Source organism: Hesperophylax consimilis, chromosome 1, assembly GCF_061612785.1.
Source record: "Hesperophylax consimilis isolate HC1 chromosome 1, BYU_Hcon_1.0, whole genome shotgun sequence".
Lineage (NCBI taxonomy): Eukaryota > Metazoa > Arthropoda > Insecta > Trichoptera > Limnephilidae > Hesperophylax > Hesperophylax consimilis.
The window spans coordinates 32,193,842-32,217,493 of record NC_142836.1 but is presented as its reverse complement, the minus strand read 5'-3'; the positions used below and the strand labels follow the sequence as shown (position 1 = coordinate 32,217,493).

The window sequence follows — 23,652 nt, the reverse complement described above, 5'->3', positions numbered from 1 at the left end:
GTAATGAGTAAGATCAAGAAAGGGACGCTTAGATGGTTTGGGCATGTAGAGCGAATGAGCGAAGAAAGGAGTGTAAGGAGAATATACGATGCAAATGTGAATGGTAGCAGAAGTCGGGGACGCCCGAGGAAGACATGGCACGACCAAGTGAATCGGATACTTGAGTCGGGCCATGTCAAGAGTCAGAACAATAGAAGAGTATGTATGAGACGATGTATGAATGTGAATGAGGCAAGGAGTGTGTGCCAAGACCGAGTTGTTTGGCGGTCCGTCCTCTCTGCCTACCCCTGCGGGGAAACGGCGTGATGGTTAGTTAGTTAGTTAGTTACTACATTACCATAGAAAAGAAATTTAGAAAAGAAGGAGGATGCTAATAGTGTATTGAAATTTATACCTAAGGAAAAAAATAGTCAAAGGGATGAATCATGAATCTTCTATCGAAAGAGTAAAACTTTTTGCTACACATTATGTACTTATTACATGTTCATTTAGGGAAAAGGTGAAAGAAAGAGGGTTATACAACAATATGTACTCAATATGTGTTCATTTAAAGAAAAGCTGAAAGAAAGAGGGTTATACAACAATATGTACTCAATATGTGTTCATTTAGGGAAAAGGTGAAAGAAAGAGGGTTATACAACAATATGTACTCAATATGTGTTCATTTAGGGAAAAGGTGAAAGAAAGAGGTTTATATAACAATAATGTTCACTATATTTCGATAATAATAACCATTGTACATACATAACAATCCAATAAATATGTATGCAACATTCTGCATACTTAACTTTGTTCTGTGTAATCTACTTCTACTTAAATACAAGTAGTAATAAAAAAACCTAAAACAAAATGGTAAGCAAATCGAAAACTTCACAGGGAATGACTAGCGTTTCTTTTTATCAGGCAAGATTTTGTAGCAAGCTTTATATTATATTTTACTTTATATTGATCAGGGCCGGCCCTAAGCCAAATGGCGCCTGGCACTAGTAAAAACCTCAAGGGCGCTGTTTATATTATTATCCCCATGGTTCCTTGGCGGACTTCTGCAATTGCGCATGCACATGGCCAGCCCTGTATTTAATACCAATTACCTATTAGGTACCACATTATACCATAGCAAAAACGGTTTATTTGGCAGCTCGATTCAGCAGGCACTATTAATTTATTACAATACATAAATGATATAAAATGATTAATTGTACTTTGGTAAAAAAATTAACTAAAAAACTTAAACAAAATAATATAAAAGATGTGAGCAATTAAAATTCTTTGGCAATTCAAACTCATTATTTGAAAATGGTACAGTGTCAACATGGAAGATTATTATCTTCACTCACAATGGTGCTCAAATTTTGTTGCCTGCTATGCAAATTCATGTGAACGCTTTCTTGCAATTCACGAGATATAATACTATTTATTACCTTTAAAAAAAAAAAAAAACCGAATTTCGTTTAATTCAAAGGTAATTAAATACCTTACATTTCAATCTGTGAGAAATTATTCAGGAGGCAGATGAAATCCTTTTGTTTTATTTATTAATTCTTAAGTATCATATCTGTGTGTTTTCTTCTCTCTAATAAACAGAACGATTTCTTCATAATCCAAGTGATAAATACACACTAAATATGTCATGTTTTTTTACTGTGCACACGATAACCCACCACTTTAAATGTGTAGTGTGTTATCTCTTTGCAAGTATGTAAATTTATTTTAAGCTAAGTTTTGCAGATGTTAAAATATTAATGAACAAATAAATTCTTGGAATAAAATAAGCTGTATAATAACATACATCATAATGGTATAATGACATGTACAGGGTGCACCATAAATATCTAAATTAATTTTGGTTCCAAATTACAATTAAATAACAACCAAGAATATTCATATATTCATCATAAAGCAACATTTAGGCCAAATCTGCATTATTTGTCTGCTTTTTTTCACCAATTTCGGGTACTTTACTATAAGTTTATTTATACATATATAAAATGCTTTGCATTGCCAAATAATATTAAAACAAAACAAATATCTATTCACGCACCCAATGAAAAATACTTACTATGCAAAATGTTTGTTCGCTAAGAAAATATTTCTCACTACCTCAACTACACTGTATATGCAAACTGAGATAATTAACAATTGAAATTATTCTGCTAAACTGTCACAATTCACAGTTATTTACATCTCCAAACACTAGATAACATTATATTATTATTTATACTGAAAAAAATTATTGTACCACACAATATTTATCTAAATCTTGATTCATGTTGTGCATAAATATATCCATTTACATAGCGAAGATGCAAAGCGTGTCAAATTATTACAGTTTGACATATTTGAACTTACGGCAGTTTAGTTATGTGTGGGCGATTTAGTATAACATAACAGTAAGATCGATTGAATACATCTTGTTACATACGAGGAATATAATATATAAATATTTGTGAGTATGACCATACTATCCCATACAATTATCACAGACAACATATTATATTACGCATCTGTGATGACTATATCTTGCTACATACAGAATTACTGGCTTTAACGATTATTATAGTGTTTTGAAGTATTCGTAATGTTTGATGGTAACATTTTCTTTATATCATATTTATTATACGAGGGATATATTATCACAGACAAGATATTATATTACACATCTGTGACGACTATGGGTTTGTGTAGCGAGCAATATCGTGAGACAGGCCAATCCACATATTTATTCCTCGTATGTAAAAACTTAAGCCTAAGTCTAAAATATTCATTTGAATATGCTAATTCTATAAGATATGAGACTTTTGACATACAAACTTCTAATAAATAATGCCTCTACATAAAATGATTGACTCTTTATACCTCTCACTTAACTTCAATACAAGATAAAAAAAAAAATAGATAAGAGAAAATAATAAATCAAGCCTTTTCATTTTAAGCGCAACAATATTGTAATAATTGAGTAGGCACTTAACAGATAAGCACACAGTCAATACTTGCTTTACATGGGGATATTTAATAAACAATCGTGTTACATTCAAGTTGTTGGTTTAGGCACTGTGAGTGTTACGTGTATATTATAATATTTAATAACTTTTATATGTAACTTGTAAGATAGATACAATGGAGGTTAAGGTGTGACTTTCAAAACATACATAATTATCATTTAACTAAGACTGTAAATATGCCAGTAATAGAGTTTTGTTAAAATAACAAAAAGGTGGTTGCACAAAAAAAAAAAAAATACAATGAATAGTACAAAAACATACATAATCATGTACTTATCACAGGTTTGGTTTTGTTCAAGGCACTTACACACTAATTTTTTTCAAACAAATGAAAATTACATTTTAGGGGACAAGGAATGACGGGGATTTTGTTTCGTTATTATCATTTATTATATTTACCTATTCCATACCATATGCAACAGGATTTTACTTTCTTGATATTTCAAGAACAATGCACTAACTGGGGATAAAATTTTAATTCACCTCTTTCTTTCTGTTAAAATTACTATATTTTTTAAATTTTCATCTCTAAAAAGGTGAGAGTTACCCTCTTACACAAGTTGCTGGACACTGTGAACAAATATATCATAAAGTTTTAACAATTCAGAAAGATTTTCTCATGAAAGGAAGAAACAAGTCAGACTTGATTTTTTGTATAACTATTGTCATTCCTATTACCTATGTTCACTGCCAGCTACGGCTTGGTGATATTCTTTTAAAATATCATTGTTGTGTTGGTGACTATGGTTATGTAAGTGACCATTTCAATGTGAAAATAACGTCTTCATTAAAATCCTAATATATATGAAAATATTCAAAATCTCTCCATGCGGGCAATACATACCAAGTTAGGGCAATATTGGAAACATTAACTCTTTGACTGGATAACAAACATACTTGGCAGGCTATACCGTAACACCACTGGTTGTGTACCACCACTGCCGATTCCGAGGATAGCCAATGTCCACTCTATTTAGGTTTTATTTTTCGTTACAGAATTACTGGCTTTAACGATTATTATAGTGTTTTGAAGTATTCGTAATGTTTGATGGTAACATTTTCTTTATTTCATATTTATTATCTTATTTCTAAAGTAAAACATACGCACAATCAATATTATAGTTGCATCAAAGGGTTAATATAATTCACCAAATTAAATACTGATTTGAAAGAACCCAGGCTCGAACAACACCGGGCACAGAAAGAGTTAACTGCTCCAATATTAAAAAAAATACTATAATAAATAGCAATAATTTTAGCTTTTTTAACACTGATAATTTGAAATCCTTTTCTTATTAGTATCAGTTTAGCATTTTGGAAGAATGGAGCGGGTGAAAATAGGTCTGCTCCTAATTCCTAAATATAAATATGTGAAACTCACTTTGACATAGTACTCATTAATAGATATGAATTAGATATGATCTGACATTTCATCTGCAACAAAATTCAAAACTAAATATATTTATAATTCGAAAATCCATCAGGAATTTGGCAATATCTCAAAAAACCTGTCTACATGATTTGGCAAGAACCAATATAAAACTTTGTCACATACAGAAGGAGTAATTAAGTTATATAATAAAGAAATAGAAAGTAAAATAAAATGTTATTGTCAAAATAACAAATAAGCTATTAGATGTTTCAGTGTGGTTGGTCTCTGGGGCCTGTACCCGAATTATAACAACACATTATTTATTACATAAAGAAAGCCTTAGGGTGTTTTATTGCTTTTGGTCTCTGGGGCCCAGTACCTAAATTATAACACATTATTCATTGCATAAAGAAAATATTATGGTCTAAATAATCAATTCACCACAGGGTGTTCTCTTACTTTGGGTCTCTGAGGCACTATACCTGAATTGTAACACATTATTAATTGCACAAATAAAATATTATCAAAATAATGAATTCACCATAGGGTGTTTTATTGCTTTTGGTCTCATTATTTATTATAATACCACCAGCAACCAATGTATTATAATTATTAAAAACTAATTTGATTTGTCTGGCTTCAGGTATAAATAATGTTAACGGATTAAATAATGGAAATTATTGTGGGATTGTTTATTAATATGTATTATGAAAAACAGATTTAGAGCATGGAAATGGCTGCCCCTTTAGCTGCATCTCCACCAGATGTAAATACCAATGGAAGATTGTAGCATGTCTCCACTGCCTTTTGGAGAACTACGTTGCGTGAAAGACCCGAGCCATTACCGAGAATTCTGGTAATGTTTGCATTTACCAAGATTTCTCTCGGCATCATGGAATTGATGTTGGCAATTAATCCTTCACAGAGACCTTTGAACACTTGCCCCAGAGATAAATTGGACAAATTTATGTTTGTTACCGATGCATATTTTTCTGGTGAATGCCTTTCTCCTAATAAAACTGGATTCACCATTATGGAAGAAGATGCATTTTCATCTTTTCCCAAAGTTATCAGCTTTTCCCATACTTTGGACTGAGGTACCGCAAATCCCAAATCCATCACCCATTGTTGCAACATTTTAACAAATGTAGCCATCGTGTTTCCACCATTCAAAGAAGCTGCTACGGCTAAATATTTTCCATTGAAATAAGGCAAGTACTCTAAAGTGCCAAGTTTTTCACTAATTTCATCCACAACGAATCCCAACTGGGCAGATGTAGAGATGTTTAAGACGGCGTCATTGCTAGTTTTCAGGGTTGCTAGGAAAGAGCATTGCAAATCCCCGAGAGCTGCCCCCACGGGAGTCCCCTTAGGAATGCCATACCACGTATCCAGAAGAGTTCCACCAATTTGTCCGCTCGCTACTATCTTAGGCAAGAGATTTACAGGGAACTTTTCTCTTTCCAGGATTTCAATATTCCATGTGTTTGATGTGGTGTCGAAATAACCCCAGCTGGCGGCATTCTGAGTTGTCATGACAGGAATATCAAGATTGCACAACATGCCAACCACAAAATCCTGAATAGTTCCAGCTCGGTTGAAAAGAGCCAATTTTTCAGGTTTGTTCCTTGCTAACCAAAGCAAAGTTGCGCAGCCATATCCAGAGAAGCATTTCAAATGTGAATCTGGCGCAGGCAAGGTATCCAGGAACTCTTTCTTGCAACGGTTATCTTGCCAAGTATAGAGAGCTGATACACTCGCCTTACGCGCATCGTAACGCACCAGCGTCCCGTCCTTCTCTATCGCCTCCCACGCCCTTAAACAAAAAGAATTGATGTAAAATCACACAAGTCTTATTTGGGTGAAATCTTAGGTTCAATTTAATGATGGTAGGATTGATGCTTTGATATTTATAATGATAATAAAAACATTTATTTGTCAATAGATTACGATACATTACACATTCCAACATCATAGGTACACTTGGCTTTACAACATTGGCAGAAAGGTCACTGCTCAGCTGTAAAATCCTGACCCGGAATGCAACTGGTTTTCAGCAGTGCCTTTAATTAATTTATGCAAAGTTTATAGAATATTTCGAGATCGGTAGAGCTGGTTACAGCGAGTTATAAGGAGTTATCAAAATGATTGAACAGACGTATGTGTCATGTTATCAGCAAAGTACATAGTATTATTATCGTTGCCAAGTGCAGATTTATCAAACGTTAAACATAAAATAAAATTTCAAACATACTTGTTATCATCCTCATTTTTCCACAACAGGACTCCGTGCATCTGCCCGCAAACTCCTATTTTAACAACGTGTTTCATTAAATCCTTTGGAAGGCGAGAGACGCATCCGTGAATTGCCGATATGATCTTGGGAACATCCTGCTTATTTCCTTCACTGCCTAAATCACTTGGAATATTGGCGGCAGTATCTTTATTTTGTTTAGCAACCAATTCCCCAGAACTTATATCATACAGACAAACTTTAACAGAAGTCGTCCCGATATCCATCCCAAGCACTAGTTGTTTGGAACCCATTTTGCGAATCAAAGTTTTAATAAAAAAATAACTTATGCCTGTCTTTTGCCAGTTCTTCAGTTGAGCAGGTTTAAAGTGAATAAGTGGTAGTACTGAAGTAGGTAATGGGGCAACTCTATAAATAGTAAAGTAGCGTGATATCGCTAATTAATGAAATCTCGTTGCACGTAAAGGTACACTTATTAATTATGCATCGAAGAACGAAGAACATTTAACTATAATTATTTTTATTTTCTGAGTGAAGGAACAAAATTATATAATCTCTTATATTCAAGAAAAACTCACAAATTAAATAATGTTAACACTGTCAAATTTCTACCCACTTGCAATAAAAAATAAGATTAAAAAGTACCAGGACCAGATAACCCCGAACTGACGCACGATATCTGGGTCTGACAGGTGATGCGCGCGACTGCACGCGACGAGCGAGTTCAGCTGAGCGGCCGTCAGCGGATCAAGATCAGCGGTCCGCTGTCAGTTGCCAGCGGTGTTGCCAGATGCATCGTTTTGTTTGCGTGTTTTGTGGGTCATTTATACATTATACCTCCATGGTTTTTCATGAACCTAAAAAGACTTGGACGGAGCAATTCGAGAAAAAGTTGAAGTCGGGGGGTGAGGGGAAAGATGTATGGAAAATGCCAAAGCCTGCTTAATTTTTAATGTCGTATCCTATTCCTTGTCTCATCAAATACCCCAAACGATCAGAAGCCGTTAAACAGTAACACAAGAATAATATGTCCCCACAAAATTTTCAAAGGGAATTTCGAGGGATGATTCCCCACAATGTTTTTTCCGAATCCTTGAGGGGTATTGCTGTAAAGGCTTTCGGAGAAAGTTTATTCCCGCATTTTTTTGTATTATATCGGGGGCTGTGAGATTTCAACAGAAATAATTTCCCACAAAAGTTTCCGTATTACATATTTTCATAAAACTTCCCTAGAATATTCAAATTTTCCCCAGAATTTGCCCTAATTTTTGTGCTTTTCCCTAAAATATATTTTCCTCCGATTTAAGGGGCTAAATTATCTGAAAAAAAACGACCTAAGAAGCAAAACCACTTTTTTGGAGCTGACGGCCTCAATTTAGACTTCAATCTAGCTCTATCGGGCTTCTTAGGTCTATGTGGTCTATGTGGTTTTTTATCGGTCACCAAAAATATATTTTAGGGAGATACAATTTTTTAGCATGGGACGCGTAGGGGGAATCCCAAATTCAAGAATGTAGTTCTTGAACTTCAGTTCAGAATAAGTTAACAATGTATCTTTACCTTGTGACTTTTATTGGGTAACTTTTATTACAAATAAAATGTAAAATAAAATTTAGACAAAATAAATTATAATTAATAAAAATGAAGAAGTGGAAAGTCGGGCGTGTTTTTCGTCGGTCTCGCTATCCTTCCCTAATTTATAGAGATATTTAATATATTCCACCGTTCAAAGTGTACGTAAATATTCCTCATTGTGTGGATAGTAAGTTACAAACAACTATGCAGTGAAAAGTTTATTTTTGTTATAGTGATAAGACTGATAAAATACTATTTGTTTTAGTGTTCACATCGCCAGCCCTTCGGTGGCGTAAAGAGGAGGAAAGAACTTCAACAATTTCGAATTGGTACATAGAATATTAGAGGAGGAATGGAAAGAAAGATCAATGAATTGTGTGATACAAAAATTAGCAAATGTTTGTACATACTTTGTATAACAGAGAGCATGAAAAAGGGAGCGGTACATGCAGCATAATGATAGGCTCGTCATTTGGTCTGGGAGACCAAATACGGAGAGGGCTTGTCAGAGTGTTGCAGCTTGCAGCGCTACTCAAAATGATTGAATGTATGTTGCAGTATGAATGTGTAAGTCCGAGAATAATGTGGATCAGATTCAAAATCGGTTTGACAAGGGTGTTTCTTGCTGTTAATTCTGAAAGTCACGAAGAGAAACATGATTTTTGGACTGGTGTGAATGATGTAATGAGCCAAAAAAATATGAATGAAAGGATTATAATGGCAGGTGATTTAAATGGGTGGGTAGGAATTAGACGTGACGGATTTTAATCGTCCTTAGGTATGTTTGGGGGCAAAAAACGAATGACGGGAACAGAATACTTGAAGTATTTTTGGGGTGGAACCTGTTTGTGTCGAATAATTTCTTCGATTGAGAGCCGTTACCGAGGGCACAAGAGTTTTTAGAGGGGCTGAGGTTCAAACTGACCACTTTCTGGTAGTGTCGGGAGTAAACCTGTTTCGCGGTTGGCGCTCTAAAGTGAAAACGATATCATCTGCCAAAAGAGTCAAAATAGAAAAACTGCAAAACGATAATATGAGAAGTATGTGAATGGTGCAGAGATGAGATTGGATGAGAGGGAAATGGATAGTCTAAGCATAGACGAAACATGGAACCACATAAAAATGAGTCTTTGTGAATCTGCTATAAACGTGTGTGGAATAGGTACGAAAGGTAGGAAGAAAGTTGATGCAAGGTGGTATGATGAGGTTAAAGCACTGGTCTCATAGAAAAAGAAAGCAAGGTTATGTCTGATAGCGGCTGGCAGTGCTTCCAGTGAAAAGAGGGATCGAGCGAAAGATGTGTATAAGGGATGCAAGAAAAGTGTAAGAGTTTGAGTGAAAGAAGAAAGAAACGCCTGCAAGAGGAAGAGGTAATCAAAATGACAGACCACTTCCAAGAAAACATTAAACTGTTTTGGAATGAAGTCAAAAGGTCCCGGAGTGGTCCAGAAAACGGAAGCATGAAAGTGATAATATCGAAAAATGGAAAAATTTTGACAAACGAGGAAGAATGTATTTGACGAATGATGATGGGGCGAATGTTACCGAAATCAGCATGGATGAGATTGATTAAATGTACATAATATATGAAGAATGCAAAGGCTGTCGGTTTCGACAATATTGGTGCTGAATATTTTAAAGGAGATAAGTCTCACATCGTTGTGCAATATTTTAACCAATGTTTAAAGGAGGGTTACACGCCTTTAGATTGGAGAAGGGCTGTGATCATGTCGTTATACAAAGGTAAAGGGTCACGTATGGAATTTGGGAACATAGGGCTATTAGCCTGCTAAGTACAGTTGGCAAGCTGTATGCTAGAATTTTGATTGAAAGGGTAAGAAAGCAAACAAATAATAAAATATAGGATGTGCGAAGTGCTTTTATGAGTGGAAGGGGGTGCATGGACCAGATCTTCTCATTTCGTATGCTCACTGAGAAGTTTCTGGCAAAAAAACAGAAACTTTTCTATGCCTTTTTTAGATCTACAAAAAGCATACGACTGAGTCGACAGGAAAAAGGCTTGGAAGGTGTTGTCCAAATGTGGAGTGAAAAGGTTTCTCACACAGGCAATTGCGTCTCTGTATGAGGGAAGTGTTGCATGTGTTAGGGAGAACGGTGGTTTTACGGGTTGGTTTGATATCACGAAAGGTATTAAACAAGGCTGCGTAATGTCACCATGGTTATTCAATATATACATGGATAATTGTATGCCAGAATTGAAAGACGTGGGATTGGGTGTGAATTTGAGTAATCTGAAAGTATGTTGCCTGTTGTTTGCTGATGATATGGTGCTGATTGCCAACAGTATGGAAGATCTACAGTCTCTCGTGTCTAGGATGAACGATGTATGTATGAAGAATTAGTTAATGATGAATGTAAGTAAGTCTAAAGTCATGGTGTTTGAAAGAGATAGTACGAAAACAGTATGCAATATAGTTGTGAATGAGGAATACTTGGAGCAGGTGGATGAGTTTGTGTATTTTGGGAGTATGTTTACGAGAACTGGGAAGGCTGACAGAGATATTGAAAGAAGGGTATGGGGACTTGGTAGTGAGACAATGAAGGATGATGTTGTGTGGTGTCACGGCATTTATTGCGAGTCAGTATAATTGTGCAGTTGGAAGATGACTGAGACAGATGAGGATGACACCAGGTGTAGACGGCGATGACGGCGTTAGGATGGTCGAGGCGCGGGTCAGTGGGTCGACACTGCGTTGGTGGAGACCAAACTCGTGAGTGTGTTCAACACTGGTGAAGGCGAGGAGTCTTCCAGGTACTTCAGCGTGAACGAGGTAGCTGAAGGTGCAATGGACCAGGTCGGCAGATGAGCGGGAGACGCAGGCCGGCGACGAAGGTCGCGCGGCCGAGGCGCAGACCGGCGACGATGTTGTCGCAGGTTCTAGGCGCGTAACGTCAGCGCTGGCCAGGAATGATAGCCTGGGCCAGAGCGTTGAGGTGAAATCCCAAGGAGTCCATGGTTGTAGTCCGTGCAAAGTCGAGTGTAGGTGTGTAGCGATGAGATGAAGAAAGATAGAGATGTGACGCGGGGGGAATCCCTCCGCTACGCCGAGTCGGACTTCTCGAGTGGGATGATGTCGGGTCGAACTTTTTGACTGGAATGATGATGTACCTAGGTCCTCCACTGCTTATATAGCTGCTGATTCCTTTGTTCTTGTCTGCCACGGGTTGGATCCCGCAGGATCGCTGACTCGGTTCATTTTATGAACATTTGCATCACCCTGTATGCAAACATTCTCTTATCAGCAGTTTACGTATCGCGGTCCCGATATTTCAATTGAAGTTTCTTAAGTCTGATTGACTCAGCTTTTTTACTCGTGCGGTCTGGTTATGATATGATGACCCTAGGAGCGGTGACGTAACCGCAACAAGGATAAATTCAGGTAACTCCATTAAAGGAGGACTGAACGATGGGATGGCGGAAGGTAGGGGTATGGGATGGATCTAGTCTCTGTAATGTGTAGCATGTACGTATGTGTATTAATAAAAAATGATAATATAATTATTATTTGATTTTAGGTTTGAAATTGTGGGGTGCTGAGTTAAATAAGTCTAATTCACTGTATGAAGTATTAAAATTGTATGAAGCATTAAAATTGTATGAAGCACGGTGAATAAAAGCATTTTTTTGAGTTCGTGTTACATTGAGGGATGTTTAAAGTGTGATTTTGTCTGGTTTGTCTGATGGGTACTCTTAATTGAATTCTTTCTAGTAATTCCGGGCAATCTATCACAGAGGTGGCAATTTTTTGTAAAAATAGTACGTCTGCGGAGTTTCTACGACTTTCCAGTGACGAAATCCTGAAAAACGCTGCTGACTCCTCGTGACTCAGATGAGGACGATAGGCTCAAAAATCAAGGTATCGTAGAAAACGATATTGCACTTTCTCAATCCTTTCTATGTGTGACTTATACGTGGGATTCCAGAATTGAGAGGCGTACTCCAGAGAACTGCGTACATACGCAAAGTACAGCATTTTCATGATATTTACTTTTTTTTTAAATTTAGCAGGTTCTGAGTACAAAGCCAAGTACCTTGGAAGCTTTTGCAACCATGGATTCGATATGGCGCTCAACAAGTAATTTCGGATCTAACACTACTCCCAGATCCGTAGCCTCTGTCATTTTGCTCAGTATTGTGCCGTTAAGGGAGTAATTAAAAGAAATGGGATTTTTATTTCGGGTGAAGCTGATGGTGCCACATTTTTTTACATTTATTTGAAGGTTGTGTTCTGCACAATAAATATTTAGGCGATTTAGATCTTCTTGCACGCGGGTTCACTCATTGATACACGTAACAGGGGAGAATATTTTCATGTCATCTGCGTATAATAAAGTTCTGGAGTGGTGAAAACATTTCCCAATGTCATTACTAAAGAGTAATGGTCCCAATAATGACCCCTGGGGTACTCCTGACGGCACGGATTCCCAGTTCGATTTATAGCCACCGACGACTACTGCTTGGCTACGGTTTGCTATATAGGACGAGAGCCATCTGAGGAGGTCTCCGTATACACCGATTTGTAAAAGTTTTCTCAGTAAGATATCATGAATAACTAAATCAAAAGCTTTACTATAATCTGTATATTATATTGCATCTAACTGTATATGCTGATCCATGTTATCTTGTAAGAATTCGGTGAATGCCGTTAAGTTAGTGGTTGTAGATTTCCCCCTCATAAATCCATGTTGGTTATTATTGAGTGACGATCTCAAGGCCGAAAACATCTGGTCATACACAATTTTACTATAATACCTCAGATTCCTTTTAATTATGTTACATTGGCGCCCTACGCATCATGTTCATAATAACATTAAATTCTTTTACGCTACAAGCTAGCAGTCCATAATGGAGTGCTGGTACCTACCCTGATACGGACCATAGAAAGGATGAAAGTAGACTGAATGCTGTAGAAATGAGATTCCTGTGGCGTTTGTGTGGTAAAACCATGTATGATCGTGTGAGAAATGTGGAAATCCGCAAAGAGTGCAAGGCTGATGTAAGCGTAGTGAGTAAGATCAAGAAAGGGACGCTTAGATGGTTTGTATGAATGATATGTTGAATATATGATGGAAATGTGAATGGTAGCAGAATTCGGGGACGCCCGAGGAAGACATGGCACGACCAAGTGAATCTGATAATTGAGTTGGGCTATGTCAAGAGTCAGAATAATAGAAAAGTATGTATGAGAGGATGTATGAATGTGAATGAGGCAAGGTGTGTGTGCCAAGACCGAGTTGTTTGACCGTCCGTCCTCTCTGCCTACCCCTTCGGGGGAAACTGCGTGATGGTTAGATAGTTAGTTAAAAAGTTGTGGGATAATATCTTCACCGTCATCTCGTGAATCTGAAAAAAGTTTTTTTTATATTGAATAATATTTTTATTTGATTTGAAATGGAATTCTACAAATTAAACTTTATAACAATAGAAAGATATATTTTTTTATTTGTATGGCGAACTTTTTAAATTTTTTTTGAGGGCGGAAACGGTTTACCACTAGTTCCCGTGAGCATTTAGGCCTAGCTATTTGTTCTAGCTCCCATTTTACCTCAATACTTTTACAACAACCCAGTCCCTTTAATAAAATTAACCAGTGTTGTTATTAGGTAAGTCTTCTGGTTCTGCTGTATGTCTCTCCAGGTATCTGAGCCTAGTTCCCACCAGAGCAGGACATTGGCACCATAGGCGAATTGGAGTTTTTTTTGTTTTTGAATCTTTATTTAGATGTACGCAAATTTTTTCATACATCTAGTAGGAAAATATAAAAAATACAAAAAATAACAATTACATTTTAAGAGAAAAAGATAAATGCACAAAATTATATTATATAAGATATCTAGGTGACTAAAATAATATTGGTGAGTATGTTCAACAATCAAAAATTATTTTTTACATATAAAGCACATGTCCTACGAAAAGTGCTAACGCTTGTGGCTTCCTTTATGACATTTGGTAGGTTATTATAAAGTTTTTGCCCTTTATAAAACGCGCTGTTTTGTGTGCATGAAAGTTTAGTTTTGGGAAGCCTAAAATCTCTGCGTCTTGTCGTAGGATAATTGTGAACATTTTCATGGTACATAACATTTCTTTGCAGATAATTTGGGAGCATATTATTTTGAAGCTTATACATCATTGTTAACGTATTATATATTATATGTTGTTTGGTTGTCATCATATTTAAATTTTGTAACATAATTTTAACTCTAGTCAAAATGTTGCATTTTAAAATCATCCTCATCCCCCTATTTTGTATAACCTGGAGTTTATTATTTTGGGCTTCGTTGCATAAGAATAAAACACTAGAACAATAATTTAAATGTGGAGTAATAATAGAATTGTAAACAAGGCGCGTTGACTTTAGATCCAAGTTATTTCTGATCCTTTTTAGGAATAATAATACGGACATGTGTCTAGTGTGGTAGTCGAAAAGCATGTAAAAAACCTGTATCCAAATATATTTTTATGAATAAAGAAAAAAAAATCCAACTTTTTTAGCAATTTTCTTTGTTATTTATTCGCGTTTTATTTATTTTTATTCTAGATAAAAGAAAATTACATTTTTCACTTATTTAACTAGAAATAACATATATATTACACATAAATATATTACACACTGATATTATTCACTTTCATTGTTTTGTTGATTGAGCATAAAACTGAACAATTTTTTTTTAAATGTACCTATACTTTTTTCATTTTTAATTTCGTCTGGGAGGCAATTGTATATGTTTCTTCCCTCGTAACCAATGGATTGCTTGCCATAATGAGTATGTATGGTGTTTAAATGTATTTTATCGTGTTGCCGTGTAAAGTGTGTGTGTACTTGGGATGTTTTAATGATTTCTGTATTTGTATGTATGAGTTTATTATTTATTTTGTAAATAAGAAGACATGTATTGTATTCATATAATTTTCTTAATTTTAATAGTTTTGTTTCCATATATAATTTTTTTGTTGATGTTCTAGATTTGAAGTGAAATAGTATTTTGATTACTTTGTTTTGTGTTACCTGTAGTTCGTTTATATATGTTTCACATGTATTTCCCCAGATTTCAACCAAGTAGTTTAAATGTGAGTGTACGAGGCTATAAAATAAACCTTTTTTAATTTTATTTGGTAACAGATATGATATCCGGCTGAATACGCTAATTAAGGGGGTGATTTTATCTTTAATATCTTGAATATGCTGTTTAAAAGTTAGGTGTTTATCAATGCACAGTCCAAGATATTTCTCCTGTATCAAGATTTGCAGGTTGTTATTTTCAATTTTTAAGGGTACATGAGGAGGAATTATTTTACGAGTTGAGCTTAAAATCATGTATCCTTTTTTTTTTTAACATTCATTGTTAATATATTTGATTGGAGCCAACTGTTAATTTTGTCTATGTCACTCTGTGCATTTTCTAGTAAGATGTTTAAATCTTTACCCCAGTAGAAAATTGCAGTATCATCTGCATATAAAAAATATCACCGTTTAAATCTAATTGGGAGATATCATTTATATAAATTTGAAACAGAAGTGGTCCTAGTATGGATCCTTGCGGAACTCCGTAGTTTATTGGTAGGTGGTTGCTATTTTGATTATTGATGCTAACGAATTGTTTTATTCTAAGTGTTCATCAAATTTTAATTTTTCATCTAATATTACACCCAGATATTTAATACTACTCACCCTTTCTATGTTTACGTTATCAATTTTTAGTATTGCCTGCTCGTGTCCCCCTACACTATCTACAATTAAAAACTTTGTTTTCATAACATTCAATTTTAGTTTGTTTTGGTTTAACCAAAGTGTTACACAATTTAAGTCAATTTGTATTTTTTCAATGGCGTCCTGTAAATTTTTATTGGCTATGTATAACAATGTATCATCAGCAAAGAGTTTAATAAGGAAGTTGAGTCCATTTTTTTATTTTTTTTATCAATGTTCGCATTTAAACTTAAATACGAGTATTTTTTTTTAGTTTGTTTTCATAGTTAAATTAATTCTCAAAATTTGAATTTTATTAAGCCCTCCAAAACGAGCGGAATCCGAGCGGTAAGAGGCGGGGTGTGGGTGTGACGTCATTCAAACTGTAAGAACCACGTCGCTTAAACATTTTGTATGGAAAAAAAAAATTCTTCAATAAGGAATTCCAGTAATTTTTTAACCAATGTTAATCGTCTATTAGAATTGATGTTATTAAAAAAAAGAAAATTGATTAAGATTTCATAGTTAAATTAATATTTTAAGTTAGATTATTTACTTTTCCCGCCCGGTACGGTATTGCCGTCGCTATTTGTTGACCACCGCGCGCCAATTCAGGACCGCCGCGCAGAAAAGTAAAGACCAAAAGTAAAATAACGGTTTACAGCCCAGTTCACTGTGAGACTTTTCTGGGCGGCGGCCTAAAGTGTATCACATGTAATGTGACATATATAATAATAAAAACTTCTAAGCGATGCAATAAACAACATATATTATTATAAAGCACTATACGAATATGTATCTTTAGAAATCCATTTCATATAATAATAACAACAAATACGTTCATATATTTGACAATAGATGGGAGCTATTTTTTTCTGTCTCTATCTCTATTATTAGTTTCTCCGGGAATGCAGCTGGTTTTCAGCAGTGCCTTATTATATGGTAAACAAAAGATGAAATATTTAAAAGCCATCACCACATTATAATATATATTATAATGAGTAGAGAATAATAAGGAATTTGAGTGAAAAATATTTATATAAAAGGTATATAAAAATATACCTGGTAAATGTCAGATGGGTAGAATTCGCAATGATTATTATACTGTAAAAATGTATTATATTTATCGTAACGTACAAATTAACACAATTAATAATTTGATATACTTACTTGGAAGCTTTAACTCAACGACAAATAAACGTTTGGCCTATATACCTCTCTCATCTAAACCGACCATCTCTCATGTAATAGAAAGAGATGCACCATAGGTGATCCGTTGTACGTACAAGTCACGACACATGTGACGTCAGAATTCTTTCGACCAATCGTGGAGCGTATACAGTTTATTGCTATTGAATGCTTTTTCAAGAACGTTTAGAGCGGGAGAACACAGAGAGCGGTCAGAGTTCTGCGTTCTAGTGACCGTTGACCGCTCAAGAGTTCCAAAGCACACAAGCGGCGTTCAAATTCTCGCGTTCTAGTTTCGTTTGGGTCTTTGCATATATGCAACATGTCACTAGAAAGTTCATCATCCGATGAAGAATTATTGCTCTTGTGGAGCTTAGCAGCTTCTAAAAAGAAAAGGAAGTATTGGGTGCACCCAAAGATATTAGAAGAACGAGATATGCTATGTTGGCCGCCGGACCGTAGCCGGAGTACTACTTAATTAGGGTACTTTGAACGGTATCGGGACGTGTACGCACAGAAATCTGTTCTATGTATTAGTGCGGATACCTTAGCGCATGCGAAGGTGTGCAGTAGTATTGGTGAACAAAACCGGCGACACTCCGCAAAACAATTCCACTCAGTACGAACTGCGCATAGCACATCTCGTTCTTCTAATATCTTTGGGTGCACCCAATCAACACAACGCGAGAAGAACAAGGCGAATTTACTAGTATTTTTCAGGATTTACTTAAAGATGAACAACGATTCTATATTTATTTTCGAATGTCGATTAATAGTTTTAATGAATTGTATAACATCATACAACCCGATATCGAAAAACAAAATACTAACTGGAGGAACTGTGTTTCATCAAAAAAAGGCTGGCTGTATTTTTAGGGTATGTATTTATTTATTAAGGATAAGAAAAGACATTAGAATATTTAGAAACAATAACAAAATATACGAATAAATAATTTACATCACTTAAATCGTATAATAAACTCCTTTCCCTAACCAATTCAATTATCTTTTCCGTGTTTGTAACCTCAGACATCGCGGCGTTCTGGCGTTCTCTGCCTCGGCGGGAAAAGAACTCTTAGAACGCGACGTTCCGTTTTGACCGCCGCGGTCTGACTGTACGCTGTGTGCGTTGTTGTTATAGTATCAGTACATTCTAATAGCCCAGCTACACTACTCGCGAAGTTGATCGAAGTTGACCGAATACGATAGTGTGGGCACGAACTTCGCTTCGCTTCGGGCAACTTCGCTTCGCTTCGCCCGACTTCCGATTGTTGTCGGTAAATGCGCCCGAGTCAAAGGACTAGAAGCGTCACGGCATAAATAAACCAATCACTGACTGGTTGGACTGAGTTACTCGCGAAGTTGCACGAGTATGTGGGCACGCACTTCGAACTTCGGCTAACTTCGTCGAGGACTTCGTCGAAGCGTCGAAGCGAGTAGTGTAGCGGCCGCTTAATGAACGCCGAACGCGGAACTCGGAACTCCTGACCGCTCTCTGTGTGCTCCCGCTCTTAACTAATTCTAAGAATAATAATATAGAAATCTATTTATTTACATATTTAGAATCGATATTTTTTGATCTACATGAAAATATTTTTTATAAGTCAAAATATTTTTCACTCAACTTCCTTATTGCACAATTCTTTATCACTTTGATAATATCATTCATGTATATAATGAACAACAGTGGACCTAATACAGAACCCTGCGGAACGCCTTTATTAGTGTGATGTGGTTCAGATGTTACACCATCATATTTTGTTACTTGCGTTCTTTCTGATTTCTGAACCATTTAGATTCTTTACCATTAATTCCAATATTACTTAATTTCTTGATTAATCTATCTCTGTCGATTGTTTCAAATGCTCGTTTTCAGTCTAGAAATACTGCAATAATTTTACTTTTTTTATCTCGAAAATTTTTCCACTCATCTATTTCACAATTAATAGCAGTTTCACAAGAACATTTTTTCTAAAACCAGATTGTTGTCGAACTAATATCTGTTTGGCCTCAATGTATTCATTTAAATGTTCCTTTACAATGTATTCCAGTACTTGTTCATATTTGGGTAAACAATTGATGGGTCTAAAGTCGTCAAATTTGTTTGGGTTGTCAATTTTTGGAATAGGAGTTATTACAGATGTCTTCCAAGTTTTGGAAAATACTCCACTATTTAAAGATTCATTGATAATTTGGACCATCGATTCGCCAATAATATTTATAGAGTCTTTGAGTATATTTATTGTAATACCATCTGGGGATTCCTTAGACTTCATATTACTCAGCACTCTCTTTAAGTATGGTAAATCTATATTTTTAAACTTAAATTCTTCATCGGTTCATACAAGCTCGTCTATTTGGTTATCAGGATGTTGTGGAATACTTTCAATTATGAGATCTATGCTCAAAATAAAATGCTTGTTAAATTTAGTAGCTATCTTCTCTACGTCTTCTTCAGTTCCATCTGGGAAATCAATTGACTTTACAACTTCTTTTTGTTTACCCTTAATAATTTCTTTTAGTGTTATCCAAAGTTTTCTTGGTTCATTCTGTTGTGATTCTAATTTTTGTTTATAAAAATCGCATTTATGTTGTTTTATTTGTTTGGAAAAAATATTGCGAACTTTTTTGTATGCATTTCATTTTTCTTCTGATGGTTCCAATTTTGCCGTTTTATATGCATTATCTCTTTGTTGCTGAAGGTTATGTAATGGTTTTGAATACCATTTATTCGTATTTTTAAACTGAACCCTTTTCAAAGGCATATTTTTATCGACTGCTGAAGTCAAAATATTGACGAAGTTCTCGGCTTTTTCATTTAGGTCATTAGATTCGGTAACTTGTGAAATATTATTTTGTAGAGTTTCACAAAACATCGTTTGATTATATTTTCTTTTATCTCTATATGTAATTTCTCTTGATTCATTTTTAATTGTGGTCGTTTCAAATATTGTTAATATGTTTTCGTGGTCAGATATTTTTGGAGTATCCATAACATTAACATTCAAGTAAAAATGATTTGTTATGACTAAATCAATAATGCTTGCTGATGTATTTGAAATTCTAGTAGGTTTGGTCACAAGTTGTTTCAATCCTAGATTATTCACTAAACTTTGAAGTCTATTACTGTAGGTATTCTTGACTTTCATTTCAATGTTAAAGTCACCAGTTACATAAAACATATCTTGATTTTTCATGTTTTTACTATACCAACTTTCGAAAAAATCTAAGAATTTTGAATGGCTTTGGTTTGGCGAGTGATATAATACAGCGTATGTTCCTTTAATAAAGTTTTTTCTTATTTGCACTGCTAGTATCCATGTATTTTTTTCATCAAACACTTCATTTGATATTATTTTAAAAGATATACTATTTTTAATAATCATAAGAACTCCTCCCGTATGCCGACTAAATGAATTGCATCTTACAGTTGAATACCCAATAAATGATACTTCAGAATCGTATATATCACTAGTTATACATGTTTCACTTAATATTAAAATTTCTGGTTTCAATTCTTGTAATAAAACTTCAATTTCATTTACGTGGGCCAAAAGACTCGAAATATTTAAATAGTATACGTTTGCTTTTTTTTATCCTAAAAAAATAATTTTTCTCTTCTCCGATTCTATGTTTCTTTTGTAAATAGGACACTCCTTGCTCCATACATTGTGATTATCATTCAAATTTAATGAAAGTTCTTCATTTGTCAGTTTGCAATTTACACATTTGATTTTGTCAATATTTTCCTGACAGTCTAACGTATCATGTTCATTTGAGCATCTTCCGCGTGATTTTTTATTTTTACAAACGCCTGCTTTATGTCTGTAGCCGTTGCAATTGAAACATCTCGAAACTGAGAGATGATCGAAGACAGCACATCTATTCCATCCAATATTTATCTTCGCTTCCTCTAACATTGTTGAGTGTGTTTTTCCATCTTCTATGAATACAGTAAAGTTACTGTTTTCACTATTTTTTTATTTTCTTTTATAAATTTTACCGATATTTTTGAGTTTTTCTTGTCTATGTAATCATTTTGCATCCTATTATTTTATTTTCTATTTCTTCGGCGGTATATTTATCCGTCATTCCTATCACTTTTACTGTTGGATTCTTGGGTTTAGAAATATCAACATCATACCTATCTCCAAGCTTAGTGATAACTTCTTTTCGGATCTTTTTTGTTGCCTCTGTGTTTTTTAATTCCACTATAACTGATCCTTTTTTGAAATTCTTGATTCCGCCCACGCCCACATCAACTGGATCTATGTTGTTCTTTATGTCCTCTTGTGTTTTTGTGTTTTTTTGTTCATGATTTTTAGGTTTAATTATAACAATTGGTTCATGTTTCCTTAATTTTTCTTTGAAATGTTGTTTATCATCGAATTCAAGAGATTTGCTTGCTTCATCAATTGTCGGTCAAATTCAAGTGTCGGGGAGTGTCTTCATCCTCTTCACATTTCCTGCATCTATTGGTGTTTTCCACTCCCAATAAATGCATGTGTCTCCTGATATGGCAGTGTCCCGTTAGTAGTCCTACCAGTTCCCTTAGCGAGTTTCTGTCCATGTCGAGTAGTTTTTTGGTTCGTCTAGGCCCTTGGTTCGTCTAGGGTCTGGTCCTTTTATGAGTACTTTGGATTGTCTCATTCCAGGTGCCCTCTCCCATCCTTTGCAGTGCTGGGATTTGACCCACCTATCAATATGTAATTTTGTGTGTCAAGCTTCTACTCTACGGCCGGCTCGGATCCTACAAGTGGTGCTTTCGTCCCTTTCTTAAATAGTTCGTCAGCCCGCTCGTTGCCCTCAATACCTTTATGTACTTGTACCCAGATTAGGGTTATTTTATTGATGGTAGCGAGTTCTGTAAGAACAGTCCTGCATTTCATCACCAGTTTGGTGTCCCATCGGGTACTTCTCAGTGCCATTAGGGCTGCCTGGCTATCAAAACATATGCTTATGTTCTTATTCCTGTACCCGATACGTATATTCTCCTGTGCGCAGGCCAAGATGGCTTCCATCTCAGCTTGAAACACAGTACAGTGTGTTCCTAGAGGTATACTGAGTTCCCTCTTGAATCCCAGCAGACAGACTCCGGCCCCTGTTCCCGCTTCCATCTTGTACTCATCTGTGAACCAGATTAGTTCCTTTTTGGAGGTAGGACCTGGAACCGTGTCCCATTCCTCCCTTTTGGGGTAGATCACCCCAAACTGCTGTCTTGAGAAGTATTCGGCTTGTTTGCCGTCCTGCTTCATTCCGGGTGTCGGGCTAATAATAATTTACCTAGTAGCGTTATTTTCTTATATAAATTTTCATTAAAATGCTTTCGTAAAACGTTTCTTTACTTGGCCTTTGTATCCTTCAAAACAGTATTTTTTAACCATTACTCGCCACCAGTAATGTTTGGGGAAATTTTCCTAAATCAGGGGATAAAAAAACATCACATAATAAACGAATGGTCTAATTATTATTCTGTCATAATCTCTAAATAGTATAAAATAAAGTCGCTATCCGAGTCTGTCTGTTTGTGCGTTTAGTTGTTCTAAATTACGCAACGGACTTTGATAGGGTTTTCACTATCATTTAAAGATTTTTTCCGGAAGGTTTATTATACACGTAATACGTGCATATTACATTTATAGAAAGTAGAGATAAGTCGATTTTGTATACTCAAGTCGTAGAAAATATATTCTCGGCCGCTTACATTGCTAACGCTGGCTTAACCTTATAAGATACGTCAAAATAATGTACTACGAACTTATATAATAAAAAGGCCTACAGAAAAATCCATAATGGTATATGTCTATGTCCTAAGTTAACACAGCAATGCCGGGTTCACGTCAGCTAGTAAATATAAATTCGTGGTGCTACTTACAAACAAAAGTTGTATTAAATTATTTTTCCTGTAGACAGAGGTGTTTTGGAAAATAGTAACTTGTAATGGAAGCAAGTGCGTGTATAAGAAGGGGGGGTTAGGGGTTTAAACCCCCCCCCCATCAACTTCATTACTGCATGGGAAAATAAGAATAGTACTCATTCAACATACAACAATATTATTTGCACCATCTCTTTCATCTATGTGATGTAAATAATAAGTTGGGGTAAATAGAGGTCACAAAATAATCAATTTTCCAACATCTTCCCCCTTTTTCCCTTGGCTCCACCCCTTCTCCCCTTGGGTCGAACCCCCATGTGAATACTATAGCTACGCCCTTAGATGGAAAATAATTAATAATTTTGTGATTTTAACATCTAATTGATAATTTTGAACAGTATTTTTGTTTTTAATTTTCTATGAATTAAATAGTTTAAAAAACCTTTTGTGTATCTGGTCTGGAGGTTTTAGGCCCTCTGATTGGTCGAATTCAAATCGTATGTTTCGGGTAAATTCCGCAAAGCCTTCACGCAAAAAAGTTGAATCAGGGGTCTGCAGGCAAAAAACGACCACTCTGCCCCTCAATTTTAACCGACCGTAAGGTTCATTACGGTTTGCAGGTAACCAGACCCAAAAAAATAAGACTTGAATACCGAAATACCGTAACAAAATTTTTC

At 35.4% G+C, this 23,652-nt stretch overlaps 1 protein-coding gene across 1 annotated transcript; it reads right to left on the bottom strand.

Annotated features, from left to right (window-relative positions):
* Positions 1 to 718: 718 nt before the first annotated feature.
* LOC149426665 (sedoheptulokinase-like) lies at positions 719 to 7,344 on the bottom strand. Its single transcript, XM_089637916.1, has 2 exons — positions 6,629 to 7,344; positions 719 to 6,190 (listed from the first exon to the last, which is right to left on the bottom strand). Exons 1-2 carry the CDS (start codon positions 6,919 to 6,921, stop codon positions 5,095 to 5,097), a joined length of 1,389 nt encoding a protein of 462 aa, XP_089494042.1. The 5' UTR covers positions 6,922 to 7,344; the 3' UTR covers positions 719 to 5,094.
* Between the last annotated feature and the right edge of the window lie 16,308 nt (positions 7,345 to 23,652).